At 32.7% G+C, this 16,024-nt stretch overlaps 2 protein-coding genes across 3 annotated transcripts; both read left to right on the forward strand.

The window, feature by feature from the left end:
• Nucleotides 1-2,224: 2,224 nt before the first annotated feature.
• On the forward strand, nucleotides 2,225-6,393 carry LOC104787091 (protein CLAVATA3 INSENSITIVE RECEPTOR KINASE 1). 2 transcript variants are annotated; one of them, XM_010512604.3, is made up of 11 exons: nucleotides 2,225-3,203; nucleotides 3,616-3,745; nucleotides 3,844-3,915; nucleotides 3,997-4,140; nucleotides 4,244-4,315; nucleotides 4,419-4,478; nucleotides 4,570-4,667; nucleotides 4,750-4,896; nucleotides 4,979-5,320; nucleotides 5,414-5,805; nucleotides 5,896-6,393. In XM_010512604.3, the coding sequence occupies exons 1-11, from the start codon at nucleotides 3,092-3,094 to the stop codon at nucleotides 6,235-6,237; spliced, it is 1,911 nt and encodes a 636-aa protein (XP_010510906.2). In that variant the 5' UTR covers nucleotides 2,225-3,091; the 3' UTR covers nucleotides 6,238-6,393. The 2 variants fall into 2 exon arrangements, with proteins under 2 accessions (XP_010510906.2, XP_010510907.2); XM_010512605.3 differs by having other exon boundaries at nucleotides 2,424-3,203; nucleotides 4,759-4,896.
• A 5,847-nt stretch (nucleotides 6,394-12,240) lies between these two features.
• On the forward strand, nucleotides 12,241-14,704 carry LOC104787093 (protein trichome birefringence-like 2). Its single transcript, XM_010512606.3, has 5 exons — nucleotides 12,241-13,264; nucleotides 13,393-13,585; nucleotides 13,677-13,870; nucleotides 13,953-14,111; nucleotides 14,190-14,704. Exons 1-5 carry the CDS (start codon nucleotides 12,528-12,530, stop codon nucleotides 14,530-14,532), a joined length of 1,626 nt encoding a protein of 541 aa, XP_010510908.1. The 5' UTR covers nucleotides 12,241-12,527; the 3' UTR covers nucleotides 14,533-14,704.
• Nucleotides 14,705-16,024: the final 1,320 nt, after the last annotated feature.

Consider the following 16,024-nt stretch of genomic DNA (forward strand, 5'->3'; position numbering starts at 1 on the left):
AGGGATGGTAGTAAATTTTGTAATGGTTTTTGGATTTGTTTTCAAGCAACAAATTTAGTATCCAATATTATAAATATTCATAAATATGATTGGATACTAAATTTGTTAGTATAAATATGAATATTTATAAATATTCATATTAAAAAAATGAAACAAAATCCAGCTCAAAACTAAAGTAAAGAAATCTACATAAATCTTCCCCATTCTTGTGACTATATGTTGTAGATAAAAAAAGTTTGCATGTATTGTGATTTGAATTTTTAAAATGGGTATATTACTCAATCACTGAAGAAAAATGTATGAAATAAACATATATTATGGGCTTACCATTTTGTTGGTGTTTCAAAATCATGTTATAAAAGAAACTAAAATGATTTCAAATCTGAATGAGTAATAAGTTTGATTATACAAGTGTCCATATTTTAGTAGTTTTTCGGTTTAATTTTGTTCTTAAACCGTATAATTTATTGAATATTATAAATATTCATAAATATGATTTTTTACTATACAAAATCTCTGTTTTTTTCCTAAACTTCAAAAAATATATTTCAAAATATTAATATAGTTTACAAAGTAAATAAAATCAAAGTAACCAAAATCCATACAAGGGATCACTCTCCATTTTACTAATTTTTTTTTTGTCATCCTTACCCAATGGTAGTAGGTTCTGTAGTTCTACAATGGTCCGTAGATTTTAAAGGTCCAAAGACCATAGTTGAATCTACCGCCTTCAATGATAGAAGATTCTACAATTGTTTTGGATTTTGGTTTTTTAAAAAATCATTTTTTAACCCTATCAAAGTCTTTGAAAATTTTGATTTTTTTTTGTGTATAAAATCTATGGAATCCAGTTTTGTCTTACATTTGTTTTCTTAGTAGAAACTCGTGAAACTGTTTTAATATAGCAATAAACTTTTGGCTACCTACAGGCAACACTCCATTGTAGAAATCTACTATCATTCTCCATTAAAGAATCTACTACTATTGAAGCTAGTCTTTGGCTAGAAAGTGTAGCAGAATCTACTATCATTAAAGATTCTACAATGGTTTATTTTCTAAAAATTCGTAGTTCTCCTATCAAAGTTTTTGATAATTTTATTTTTGTGAAATCTGTGGAATCCAGTTTTGTCTTACGTTTGCTATCTTAGTAGAAAATTCCAAAAACTGTTTTAGTATGGAATGGCGATAATGTTTTGGCTACCAACACTTCCGAGTTCCTACAACCACCACTCCATCTTTTTTTCCATTGACTTATGAGCATAATCAAAGAAAATAGAGTTAAACAAAAAGAAACTAAAAACATCTCTAACGGAGGGAAAAAACAATTTTCCATGTCACCAACATGCAGATTGGCTCATCTAGAGTTATACCGATAATGTGACTATGTGAGTATGGGACACATTCGGTTAATTCGATAACAAAATAATGCATCCGATTCAGACTCGATGTAGAAGTGATATTATATATGCCTTTGATCATAGTCTTTGACAAATCCGGATTTAGACATGGCTCAACAAATTTGGCCATTTTTTTTTTATTGAGCATAGCCCATTCATCTATTGACCATGCATGGCCCATTTTTTTACTTATAGCTCTGGCCTCTGGTATATTTTGTTTTCATCGAGTCGCGGGTGAAAGGAGATCGCAATATCTATTACTATCCCACGTTCTCACCCAAAAATTAGTCATCCCAAGTTCTTCTTACCAACAAAATTAGCCATCCCGAGTAGGCAAAACATAAAACTTGGTGAAATATATTTCGTATAAAATTAATATCGTCTCGTCTACGCTAATACTTTCGTATATTTAAGTGAAGTTATCTTTTTAAAAGTGTTTATTAGAAATGATAATTCTTTTTGTAATGAAGAAAAAACTCAAAAAAGGTTTGAAAAAAATAATTGAAGCCCGAAAAAGCCAACAAGATAGGAGACAGGGCCATGAACGTGATCTGCCCAACAAAAGGGACCTTTTTTTTTTTTTTTTTGCTCTGTAACTTTTTCTAAAAAGCAAAAAAAAAAAGATGAGAGAGAGAGACAAAGGTCCTTATTCTTATGTTTTTTCTTTTATCTTTCTCTCTGACCCATCTCTTCAATCTAATCACATTTTTGTATATTAAAAAGGTGTTTTCTTGAAGTACCTGTCCGAAAGCAAAAACAATGAAAAAGAATTCGAACTGAAAATCATGAAAACATATTAAAAATGTACTATTTTTTTCCCTCACAGTAATTTTTGATAAAATTAAAAAAGAAAAGGTAGAAAAACAGAGTGTCTCTTCTTTTCTTGTTATTCTGTCAGTATCTTTCTGTGTGTGTTTGTGGATTTTTTGGCATTTTCATTTTGGATTTATGCTTGTTTGGTCCCTTTCCTTTTGATTACTTTATTTATTTATTTTATAATTCCTTTTTCTTTTCTTTTTTCTTCTTCTAGTGGTGTGAGAATAATGTGAGAGAGTAGGCAGTTGAGATTAGATGATTTGGTAATAGTGGTGTGGAAATTAGAAACAAACCTTTTGAAAGAATGTTATAGAGAGAGAGATTAGTAGTTATTCAATAATTACCACAAAAGTAACAAAAATGATTAAAAAAAAACCAAGAGGCATTAGTATCACTCAATAGCTCAGCTTTGTTTCTCAGATCTCTAGAAAAAATTCTCAGACTTTCAGAGCATTTTGGTGGTTTTGTTTGCTTGGTTTCTCGGGAAAATTCTCTCTTCTTACTTTATTTACTTCTCTCTTTCTCTCTCTCTTCTCTCTCTTGTCACTGCTCGTTTAGCACTCATTCTCTTAATGCTTCTTTCAAAAATTCTCTCTTTCCTAAAGCTGAGTGTTTTGCAAGAAGTCATTTTTCAATTTGGGTTTTCTCTATTCACTCCATTTGATTAGGATTCAGAGACAGAAACAAAAAAAAAAAAGAAAAAAGAGAGAGGTTCCATTACTGGAAAAAGAGTGAGATTGCCTCAAAGTAGTTTCTGTGTCTGAAAATAGACAAAAAGGCTAAGGCATTTTTAGAGAGAAAGATGAGTTGGTGGGTTTACTGAAACTTTGTGTTCTTTTTTCCCTGACCAAAGTTGATTACTTTAAGAAGAGGGATATATGGTCATGGACGGTGTAAGATTGGTCGTTTGGAGATTAGGATTTCTGGTTTTAGTGTGGCTGTTTGATGTCTCTACTGCTACACTTTCTCCTAGTGGTGTAAACTATGAAGGTGAGTCTTCTTCTTTGAGACATCTCAGATTGGAGTTTTGTCTGTGAATTTATCATCTTTTTTTCTTAGTTGTTCCGAAAATTCTGGTGAATGTTTTTGTGTGTGTGGAATGGATTTGGTTCTTTTTGTTTTCTTTAGTGGATAATAAATGTCACAGCTTTAAATGCTCACCAGACTCATATCTCAAGCTGTACGCCTGTACCCAATAGCAACTCAAGTTTTACTTCTTTCTCTGTGGAACAGTCCTGCAGATAGTTCATTTATAAGGATTTGTTGGTTTTTTCTTGGATAAGATTACAATTTCGAAAAAAAAATGCAGCTTTAGGGATAAGAGAATTCATATGAGTTTTTGAGGCTAGATTTGTTCTATCTATCTAAAGTTTCTTTCTTTTTGTTTGTCTGAAATGAGCAGTGACGGCCTTGGTGGCTGTGAAGAACGAGTTGAATGATCCGTACAATGTTCTTGAGAATTGGGATGTGAATTCAGTTGATCCTTGTAGTTGGAGAATGGTTAGTTGCACTGATGGCTATGTCTCTATGTTGTGAGTCTTCTCGTCTCTTCTCTCTCTCTCTCTCTATTACACAAGACAAAAAGACTGGAGAGATCTCTGAGACTTGTTTTGTTTTCTTGACTAAACAGGGGACTTCCTAGCCAAAGCTTGTCTGGTACATTGTCTCCTAGAATCGGAAACCTTACCCATCTACAATCTGTGTAAGTTATTATAGTCTTTGCTATGTTTGATTCTTGTTCTTTAGTTTTGCTTCTTGTTGAGCTTAAGGTTTTGTGGTGTAGGTTGTTGCAAAACAATGCAATCACTGGTCCAATTCCCGAAACGATTGGGAGGTTAGAGAAGCTTCAGACACTTGATCTTTCGAACAATTCATTCACCGGGGAGATACCGGCCTCACTTGGAGAACTCAAGAACTTGAATTACTTGTGAGTGCTCCTCTACGGTTTCACAATGATTCTTTTGTTTATAAAAATTCCAGTTTAAGTCTCACTGTTTTATTGTTCCGTTCTTGTTCACTTCCATTTTCAGGCGGTTAAACAATAACAGTCTTACAGGAACTTGCCCTGAGTCTCTATCCAAGATTGAGGGACTCACTCTAGTGTATGTCTCTAAAACTCTGCTTTTTCTATTGTTCACAGTCCAAAATAAAATACATTGGAAGAGTATTTACTAACTTATTTTGTTATTGATTCTTATTGTGCAGTGACATTTCGTATAACAATCTTAGTGGTTCGTTACCAAAAGTTTCTGCCAGGACTTTCAAGTAAGTTTTACTAGAGTTATCCAAGAACTTACCTATCCATTGAAGTGAAACTAAGATTCACCATCGTTTTTTTTTGTTTTCTGGACGAAAGGGTAATTGGAAATGCGTTAATCTGTGGACCAAAAGCTGTTTCAAACTGCTCTGCTGTCTTTCCTGAGCCTCTCACACTTCCACAAGATGGTCCACCAGGTATTAGCCGTCTGCTTCTCATGGATCCCTATTCTTCTTCTGCGTCAATGGACCTTTTCGCTTACTCCTTTGGTTGTTTTAGATGAATCAGGAACTCATACCAATAGCCATCACGTTGCTCTTGCATTCGCCGCAAGCTTCAGTGCAGCATTTTTTGTTTTCTTTACAAGTGGAATGTTTCTTTGGTGGAGATATCGCCGTAACAAGCAAATCTTTTTTGATGTCAATGGTTGGTATCTTGAAATTTTCTCAGCTTTGCTCTTGTGCCTGGAAAGACTAACAGTTACTTCTTGATGGTGAAAAATTTGCAGAACAATATGATCCAGAGGTGAGTTTAGGACACTTGAAGAGGTATACATTCAAAGAGCTTAGATCCGCGACCAATCATTTTAACTCGAAGAACATTCTTGGAAGAGGCGGTTATGGGATTGTGTACAAAGGCCATTTAAGTGATGGATCTTTGGTAGCTGTGAAACGTCTCAAAGACTGTAACATTGCGGGTGGAGAAGTCCAGTTTCAGACAGAAGTAGAGACTATAAGTTTGGCTCTTCATCGAAATCTCCTCAGGCTCCGCGGTTTCTGTAGTAGCAACCAGGAGAGAATATTAGTCTACCCTTACATGCCAAATGGGAGCGTCGCATCACGCTTAAAAGGTATAATGCAGTTTCCAAAACCAAATTTGTTAAATCTCTTTGCGCCCTTTTGCAAGTTTGTAATAGTTCAGTCTTGCTGCAATTTTTGTTTAGATAATATCAGGGGAGAGCCAGCATTAGACTGGTCAAGAAGGAAGAAGATAGCGGTTGGGACAGCTAGAGGACTAGTGTACCTACATGAGCAGTGCGACCCAAAGATAATACACCGGGATGTGAAAGCAGCTAACATTCTGTTGGATGAGGACTTTGAAGCAGTTGTTGGTGATTTTGGGTTAGCTAAGCTTCTAGACCATAGGGACTCACACGTCACAACTGCAGTTCGTGGAACTGTAGGCCACATTGCACCGGAGTACTTATCTACGGGTCAGTCGTCAGAGAAGACCGATGTCTTTGGCTTTGGTATACTTCTCCTTGAGCTCATTACTGGTCAGAAAGCTCTTGACTTTGGCCGTTCCTCACACCAGAAAGGTGTAATGCTTGACTGGGTAAGCCCCTTTTTCTCTGTTTCTTGATTCACTTCCTATTCTGGTTTTGGTTTATGTGTCTGAGGAAATGAGATTGTTTAAAAATGGCAGGTGAAGAAGCTGCATCAAGAAGGGAAACTAAAGCAACTAATTGACAAAGAACTTAATGACAAGTTTGATAGAGTAGAGCTCGAAGAAATCGTTCAAGTGGCGCTTCTATGCACTCAGTTCAATCCATCTCATCGACCAAAAATGTCAGAAGTTATGAAAATGCTTGAAGGTGACGGCTTGGCTGAGAGGTGGGAAGCGACGCAGAACGGTACTGGGGAGTCGCAACCACCGCCGTTGCCACCGGGGATGATGAGTTCATCTCCTCGTGTTAGGTATTACTCAGATTATATCCAGGAATCGTCTCTTGTAGTAGAAGCCATTGAACTCTCAGGTCCTAGATGATTAATTTATGTAACTCTCTTTTTCTTGTTTTCATTTTTTTTTTTTTTTTTTGGTTTGTTTTTGTTTTTGTTTTTTATAATTGATATAAAATGTGGAGTTGAGTGTAATTTTATGTAAAAAAAAGTTAAATGCAATAGAAAATGTTGATTAGACTAACACATCAATCTTTAAATTTTGGACATAGATAGGGCATAAAAATCGAACCGAATTGTCTATAAACATTAAATCAAATTGAACAAAATTTTAACTTCATTTTCCAAAATCAAAACCCTTGAAATTTGAACTGAGTAAGCCAAGAAAATAACACACTCATCCATAACCAAATAAATATTCCAAAACCGAATCATATCGGTTTAAAGAGGACCTGGTCCAAAAGAATCGAATTCTATCCGGTCAAAGCATTTAATCCAAGAATATAGTTGTTACTCACAAGTCACAACTATGCCTCACACACACCTAATTTTTGGCGACGCGACAAAACCACCGAACAAAGGAATTAGGATGGTCTTTTTGTACTCTCCACAACATGAATGAACAAATAAATATTGGCCAAGTAGAGTAGTAAACGTGGAGACTATTTCCACTGTGACGACAGAAGGCGTGCACTTACAGCTTCAGACCACACACACATGAGACCGTTAAGAAGATCACGCGGCTATAAGCAATCGCAGTAAACGAGAATGATGTCGGTCCAAAGTCTCGTGACTCCTTTTTATGACACGTGTGGTTAGACATAGTCGGTGCCACTCTGCACGTATTTTTTGGTCCATTACCACGATCCGCATTAACTTTCTAATTATACCTTAAAAATTATCAAGGGAATTAATACTAGTAATTAAAATTATACTACAAATTAGCACCTCCTCCATTATTGTTAGCTTTTTCCTCTAATGAAATAATTCTCGTTACCTGCACTATTTTATATTCACTAGACTTCCAACATTCATAGAAATACTAAGTAGTAACCCGTGTTACAGCACGGGACAAATATTTCAAATAAATTTTAAATTCGTAAAATGACTAATGATTATATTTACTTTAGAATGGAAATGCACGTTCCGTCCCGTCCCATCTCCACATGTTCCAACCCATCTTCTCTCGTCTCGTCTCGTCTCATCCCATCTCGTCTCGTCTCATCTCATATCGTCTCGTCTCGTCCCATATCCATCCAATTTTTTTTTGTCTTACGTTCGTTCTCTTTTAAATAATTATCCATTAGACAATGTTTATTAAAAGAGATTGGGTAAAAATTAGATGGGATACCAAATTTCTCGTTGAATATTTTTTTTGTTAGTTAGTTGAAACTATCCAAATAATTATAGTTTTAAAAAAGTATATAATTGTTTTCAAAAATACCAAATTTTCAAAGTGCTCGTTCCAAAGTGGTTAATTAACTGTCGCATAATAAATTCTTATCCAAATTAGTGAAAGCTTGACACTTGAATTTTTCTACCAGTATTTTTTTGATTTTGTACTTTTATCTAAAATTTCTTTCCCTTTTTTTAAAAAAAATTGTTCAATATATTGATTTTCACTATTTGAATTACCTATTTCAGTTTACATATACTATTTCTTGTCTTAATACCATAAATATACAGAAAATTTTCTCAAAATTTAATTATTATTTCTTTAAGTATATGTAGTAAATTAAATTAAATTAATTTAATTATTAGTTTTTGGCTAGGTAGTAACCCGTGCTACAGCACGGGACACAATATTCAAGTGTTGACTAAGAATTATATTAATCCAGGTTTTGTAGCAAAGTTGTGTTGTTTTCATGTGATTATTTTTAAAATAAACCTAAACGTATTTACTTTGGAATAGGAAATACGTCCTTTCATGTCCCATCTCCTCACATCCCAACTCATCCCCTCTCGTCTCATCTCATCCCGTCTCGTCTAGTCCCGTCTCGTCCCGTATCAATCATAATTTTTCGTCTTATGTTCGTTCTTTTTTAAATTATTACTCGCTACACAATGTTTACTAAAAGAGATTGGGTAAAAAATAAAAATGGGATACCAGAGTTTTTCTTTGAATATTTTTTTATTTAGTTAGTTGAAATTATCAAAAAAATTATAATTTTCAAAAACTATATATCTGTTTTCAAAAATACCAAAATTTTAAAATTGCCTGTTCCAAAATAATTAGTTACATGTCGCATCCATATCAAAATTAGTGAAAACTTAACATTTGAATTTATATACTTATATTTTTTAATTTCCTATTTTTATCTAAAATTTATGACACTTTTTTTTTAAAAATTGTTCAATATATTGGTTCTCATTATGTGAATTACCCGTTTCAGTTTACATATTATTTCTCGTCTTAATACCATAAATAGAATGGACCTTTTCTCAAAATTTAGTTATTATTTTTTAAAGTATATGCACTTAATTAGTAAATTAAATTACTTAAAAAAACACTGGTAAAACATATATTCAGACAAATAATAAACCCTTTTAGGTTGTAAAATTTTAATTGTATAATATTAGAATTTTCCAAAAAAAATACTTGGCCACTCTTTTACGGTGTTTTGTCAATATTTTAGTGTATACGTAGAATATCGCTACTCATACCAAAAATAAACATGATCTTCATCTTCATCACTTGGAAAATATTAATTTTTTACAATCCATCCATAATAATCAAGCAAAGCCCGCTTTTGTTGAAAATGTTAAAGTAATTTTTTAATGGGGTGTTAAATCTCGTCCAGTCCAGTCTCATCTCATCCCGTCTCGATCCATCCCGTTAGAAATTTTATGTCCAATAAATTTTTTCTTTTAAATAATTACATAGTAGGTAACATAAATTGTTAAGTTTAATGTTTGTTTTTAAAGAACAGTATAATTTTAATCTTAATAAAATTTTTTTAATAAATTTGGTTTTATACTTTAATTGACATATCTTATTATCATTTTAACATTGATATATTAAAATAAAAGATTTATATAGTTATTTATTTAAATAATTGTAAGTTCAGTTTTAACGTATAAAAGTGATAAAATAATGAACCCGTTCTACAACAGTTTTCTATTAATGTTTTTAAAAATAATAATATCATAGAGATAAAACTTATTGTTGTCATATCTACAACTGAATTTTTCTTATTTTTTATTTCATATAATTACGTGATATTTAATGATATACATGTATAATTTTTAAACTAATCAAAATATTTCTCATAGTTTACTTAGGAGTGTTAAATCCAAATATCATATTTCAATTTAATTTTAGTTGGATGATTGCATGTATATAACCTAGACGTATCTATTTTAAAATTGGAAACATGTCTTGTCTTGTCCAGTATCTTCTCGTCTTGTCCCATCCCGTCCCATCCCTTGTTATCTTAATTTTTTGTATCCGGTAATATAATATGGTAATATACGGGTAAGAATTTTTGGTTGTAAATATATTTTAGAAAAATTTTGTTTTAATAAATTTATTAATTTTAAGTTGTAAAACTTATTGATCATGGATTTGCTGGATTATATTTATAGATATATTTATTTGGTATAATATTTATAATACAAAATTTTTGGTGTCACTCTTTTTGACATCTGAAAAATTAGTGATCTGAAAATGAATTGTTAGAGAATCATACTTTTGTTTATTGACTCACTTGGTTGTTAATTTGTTATGCGAATATATATATTTATTTGCTTACGATAGATACATGAACTAAAATTTAATAAGTTAATTTGTTACTACAGAAAAATATTATTAATACCCAAGAGATAATAGGGGACAAATATTATTAGTGTTTATAGAACAAATGCACAGACACACTAAGCAGGAAGAAGATAAATTTATTGATAAATTTGCTTAATACATAGTTGACTAAATTTGATATATGATTGGAATGACCAAATTTTTGGCAGAAGTAACATCAAAGGCATCCGTCGCAATTACTATCGGGTGAACATTTGGTGTGACAAAGGTTGAAATAGTTATTTTCGCTCACGACTCACCTTAAATTTTTGGCTCCTCGACTCACACATCCCTGCTTCCACAGTGACAGCATACCTTAAAAATCATATAAACCATAATAATTTAATTTTTTTTATATATTATTATAATTAGCAAAAACCTTGTCGACGTTGTTGACGTTTTTTGCTGTTGTGGTCTTCATCTTTATCACCTCTCGGTATATTAGGCTTTTTCATGAATTTTGTCTGCTTATGTTCAAGAGAAATACAAAGAAAAAATAAGAAAGATATAACCTAAACAAAAAAAACTACCAACATAGTTTTAAATAGGAAATGAAACTTAACTACGTTTATGCTTTTTGTTGTCACCTCGTTTGCAATATTTGTTAAAATGTTGGGTTGCTTAGTTAGTTTGTACTTGCCAAATAAAATACTAAAACCACATGCATTCATATAAGATCATTAGAGTTATGTTTCTGTCTAACTATGAAAACATTTGTATATATATGTTTCGATAATTGAAACCGAACCTTTCTAACTCATGGTGTTAGATATTATAATATGGTTGGACCTCGACAGCAACCATTTACCATTTACCAAGTTACCTGCAGACACACAATAACATATTATTAAAGATAATCCGGACAATGTAAAATTATGATTATGTGCTAATGGTTGAATGTCATAACATACAATAAAAAAAAAAACTGATCTTACTCACCATTTTTTCACATTCGCATATAAGATCAACATCTGTAAATTGCTAATATGATATACGTGGAGTAGGAAGTAAATTGCGAATGTGAGCTGGTGATGGAAGAGTCAGGAATAAGAGAGTATATATAAATTTTTAAATAAGGAGTAGGTTTTCTAATTTTTTTCAATAATTTGCACACGCATTTAATCCAGTTTATCAAATTTGGAACTACTACCAAGTTAAGCGGGATTATGAAAATATATTTTGATAGGTAATTAATGAATTGATTGGATGCAAAGCTATACTACAACAGATTTCCCGAAATTTTAGAGGCATATGGAATCGAATATATATACCATTATAATTTGAGTAAATAGTCAACGTATATATATTGTTAGTTAAAGAATATCTTACGTATATGGAATGAAATCACTCATACGAATCAATCATGAAAATAGGATACGATTTAATTTGAATAACAAATAAAAGAAAAATCTTATTTACTTTAAAACGTTAAAATATAGAAATTAAAAATGGGAAAGTAGGGAAATATTAGTAACAGCTTACTCAAAAATGCTTGAATCTGTTATGTCTGAAATTTCAGGAAGATAGCTAAATATGAATGATAAAACAACTAATCACGGAATCAGTTATATTCGGGATTTTGAAATTATATACATTCCTATATTTTTGTAAGAAACTCAGATATCAAGATCAAATTTAAAGGTAATATTATGGGAATATAGTAATTTAAATTATATTTGGAAGCATACATGGAAACTATAATATTCATGTTTTGGAAGCATATATGGCAAGTGCTATATTTGATCTGTGTAATCCGCTTATTTGTGGAAATAAGATTTTCTCACTAATTCTTAAAAAAATCGTAGTGGAATTACTATTGGAAACAGCAAAAATTGCAGCTAAGGTGCATCGAACTTGGCACCTTCCGAAATATTAGAGCTTCATTGGACCAATATGTTATTAGAATTTTCTTAGCAAAATACACAATGTATTGCTTTTATTTATTATTTAGACGTAAAAAAACCATTTTAAAAGATTCGACCCGGGATCCGCGTGTTTATCCGTTTAGAATATGAACAAAATTTCGTTTTTACCCTTAATGAAGATATATTATTTAGTTATAACTCCAATGGTATACTCTTATAATTTTTTACAAAACAAAGGTTTAGTGCATAAACTGTGTTTCAAAATAATAGTAGGGATCGTAGCCAATAGCCTCATAGGACACCTTTTTAATGTATACTCCATTTTGGAGGTTTTGGATTTGGAAACTAAAGTATTCATTCTTTGACTAATAATTTGATTTTAAAAGTTTATAGCTACATTATTTCCTAATTATTGATTTTTTTAAAAGCTAAACATTCATTAACAACTTCATTAAATAATATATTTTACTATTAAGAAGTGGCCTGAGTTTTAACTTTTGAGAAGCATCAATGGTGGTTTTAAACTGAAATCGTTATCTTCGAGAGTTAACTGCTTTTTTTCCAAAAGTCTCTCAAAGTCTCAAAACAAAAGTCTAATAAACTCTCCCTCCTCTTTCACATTACTCGGAAACCAGAATTTACCATTTTTGTCTTTTTCAAGTTTCTTCTCCATGTTTTGTCTACTACTCTAATTTGAATTCGAACCAACCAAAGAAGATGGATTCGTCTAAGAAACTCTTGTTTCCAGACCAGATTCTATCTTCTCGAAGAAACATCTTGACCAGATTCGGTTTAGGAGTCGCTGCTTCTCTCCTTCTCGTCACACTTCTCTCCCTTACTAGTTCCTCCTTCAATGTCCCCTTCGTCTCTCCTCTGCTTCAAGGTCTCAAAAGCTCCAATCTAAACACATCTTCTTCTTCTGTCAAGCAAGTTGACGAGAAGCCTCAAGTAGTAAATCTCACCGACACGGTCCCAGATGCCAAAGTTCCAACCTTTGTTCCGGAACAAAGATCTGAAGAAACAGGAGATGCTGGTTCGAAGAACACAACTTTGTCTGAAGAGGGTAAAGTTCCAAGCTTTGATTCTGGACAAAGATCTGGTGAAACAGTTACGACGAACTCGAGTTTGGCAGATGACCAAAATACCCTCGAAGTAAATGCTACAACAAGTGTGGCGAACAGCTCGAGCTTGGTATCTGATTTGGGAGGTAGATTTGTGCCTGCAAACACAAGTAACGAGAATGGCTCTGTAGTTACGGATCGAAGCAGAGGTTCGTTTGAGGATTGTGATATCTACGATGGAAGTTGGGTGAGAGCTGATGATGAGACAATGCCGTATTACCCATCTGGTTCTTGTCCGTATATAGACAGAGATTTCAACTGTCACGCTAATGGAAGACCTGATGATGCTTATGTTAAATGGAGATGGCAACCAAATGGGTGTGACATTCCCAGGTAACTGATTCTTGGTAGTTCTTAATAACAATTAGGTTTTTGAGTGAACTGAGTTTTGGAGTTAGATTGGTAGTTAGTTTTGTCTGATGAGTAGTACAATGATGGTATCTCTATGTTGGAATGTAAAGGTTGAATGGAACTGATTTCCTGGAGAAGCTAAGAGGGAAGAAGCTTGTTTTTGTGGGAGATTCGATTAACCGGAACATGTGGGAATCTCTTGTTTGCATCCTTCGACATAGCCTCAAGGACAAGGAACGAGTGTATGAGATTTCAGGGAGAAGTGAGTTCAAGAAGAAAGGGTTTTACGCTTTCAGATTCGAGGTGAGATATTTATTTTCTGTGGATTGTGTAGTACCATAATGAAAGCTGCTGTGTGTGTGATGTTTTTGGGATATTTAACTTGTTCTTGCAGGACTATAATTGCACGGTGGATTTCGTTGGCTCGCCCTTTTTTGTAAGGGAATCAAGTTTCAAAGGCGTGAACGGGACTACATTGGAGACGTTAAGGTTGGATATGATGGACAAGACGACATCTATGTATCGAGATGCTGATATACTGATTTTTAACACTGGTCATTGGTGGACTCATGACAAAACAAAGCTAGGGTATGAGTCTAAAACAGAGAACTTGAACAAGAGGCCCTTGTCGTGTATTAGTTACCAACGATTTTTTATGTTCTTTCTGTAGAGAAAACTATTACCAAGAAGGTGATGTTGTGTACACGAGGCTCAAGGTTCTCGAAGCTTATAAACGAGCTCTCATTACTTGGGCGAAATGGGTGGATAAGAACATCGATCGCAATCATACCCATGTCATATTTAGAGGGTACTCTGTGACACATTTCAGGTAATTCTCAATCGAAAACACTTTTTATTCACTGCAAAACGTTTTCTTGACCGTATTTGAACCGGTGTTATTTTACAGAGGAGGGCCATGGAATTCAGGAGGACAATGCCACAAAGAAACAGAACCAATTTTCAACACGAGGTACTTGGCAAAGTATCCTTCGAAGATGAGAGCTCTCGAGTATATTCTCCGTGATACAATGAAAACTCCGGTGGTATACATGAACATAAGTCGACTAACGGATTTTAGAAAAGATGGTCATCCGTCCATATATAGAATGGTGTACAAGACGGAAAAGGAGAAAAGAGAGGCCGTTAGACACCAAGATTGTAGCCATTGGTGTTTGCCTGGTGTACCGGACACATGGAACCAGCTCTTGTATGTATCACTGTTAAAGGCCGGGCTCGCGTCTAAGTGGTAGTGCTCTGTCTTTGTATTGTTACTGTTGTGTAGAGTAGAGTAAAAATGTATCAAATGAAATATCATTTACTAGGAGAGTTACCCGCACGCTTGTGCGGGCAAGAACTGAATAGAAAAAAAAACTAATTTAATTCTTCATAATGTTGAATCAAATTTTTATTATATTTTAAAAACCTGTTTAATTTTTTTTAATTTTTATAGTAGTTCGTATGTTCAAATATATATTTTTTTAAAAGTTTCATATCAAATATTATTATTTTCACTTTTTAAAATAATAAAATGAATAGTTAATAAAATGTTTATAGTATTAGTCTACATATGCAAAATATAAATTGAAATTTTAAAATCTATTTCTAAAGTTTAATTGAAATTTTAAAGGCTATTTTCAAAGTTTAAGCCCAAATTGACCGTAACAAAATTTTAAATGAGCCAAATACAATTGTTACGGTCAATTTTAATTACCTTGATATAATAATTTGGGATAATATAATATGTAATTTCGTTTAGACTATTAAAATAATATTTTAAGCAACCCATAAATGTACTTCTATTTAGACCATTGTATTTGGTACTATAAACATTCAAAATTATACTAAAGTTTGCATATACAAAAAGTTAATTAAGCCACTGTATCTTTATTTCTGAGTCCATTCTTTATGACTGAGTCCTTGGGCTCTCACTTTGATGCTCCATCACATGGTTTATGTAATAACGTCCAGCAAACTCAGACTTGTAAATATATAAAGTGTATGAAACAAAATTATTTTAACATCATACATAATCATATATAAAATGTATAAAGTTATTTTTTTACATAATCAAATCTTACATAGCCGGGTGATTCTCCAGTCCTTCGAACTGTGGTTTTATACACATTTGCAGTTTAAAATTAATATATTGGTTACGTTATGATGATTATATTAGAACTATTTTATGTTACACACCTTCATATTCTCCGAGTTTCACAAACCGCATTACACAAAAAAGGTTTGGATTTGTATATGAGATGGCACCCGTTTGATTGCCATTTAGACATGAATTCAGAAGTGTAGTTGTTTTTGACACGACATTTCACAGTTTCATTCCTACATGTTTATCAAATTAATAAAAAATCTTAATAGAGACAACTTTAAAACGTAACTGTCCTAAAGGTAGAGTAAATGTCTTTTACCTGCCATTCAACAACATGAGAACATCATTACTATTATTGGCACTCTCAGGTCTTCTTTTATCTTCCACATCTACTATACACTCACAGACAACTAATTTGGGAAAAAGACAGAATTTAGCTTTCCAAAGTGTTGCAAATCTATATTTGGTAAAAGTTTAATTCATACTTTTCTAAGGGAGGGACCAATACGCAAAGTTACAACAAATCCTATAAAGATTCTAGATTCCCGAACACAAAGTTACAATTAACTATACTCATATTGTACCATATCAATATTAAATTAATTAACGAAACACTTACCGAAAGAGATGGGATGATTTAT

The sequence above is a fragment of the Camelina sativa genome, chromosome 5 (assembly GCF_030686135.1).
Source record: "Camelina sativa cultivar CO46 ecotype springtype chromosome 5, ASM3068613v1".
Taxonomy (NCBI): Eukaryota; Viridiplantae; Streptophyta; class Magnoliopsida; order Brassicales; family Brassicaceae; genus Camelina; species Camelina sativa.

Bases quoted from the DNA above. Each gene is read 5' to 3' on its own strand.
- LOC104787093 (XM_010512606.3), top strand. From the start codon at position 12,528: ATGGATTCGTCTAAGAAACTCTTGTTTCCAGACCAGATTCTATCTTCT. The intron at 13,586-13,676 runs GTGAGATATTTA...TTGTTCTTGCAG, and splicing joins TTTACGCTTTCAGATTCGAG to GACTATAATTGCACGGTGGA. The intron at 14,112-14,189 runs GTAATTCTCAAT...GTTATTTTACAG, and splicing joins TACTCTGTGACACATTTCAG to AGGAGGGCCATGGAATTCAG.
- LOC104787091 (XM_010512604.3), top strand. From the start codon at position 3,092: ATGGTCATGGACGGTGTAAGATTGGTCGTTTGGAGATTAGGATTTCTG. The intron at 4,141-4,243 runs GTGAGTGCTCCT...TTCCATTTTCAG, and splicing joins CTCAAGAACTTGAATTACTT to GCGGTTAAACAATAACAGTC. The intron at 4,479-4,569 runs GTAAGTTTTACT...TCTGGACGAAAG, and splicing joins GTTTCTGCCAGGACTTTCAA to GGTAATTGGAAATGCGTTAA.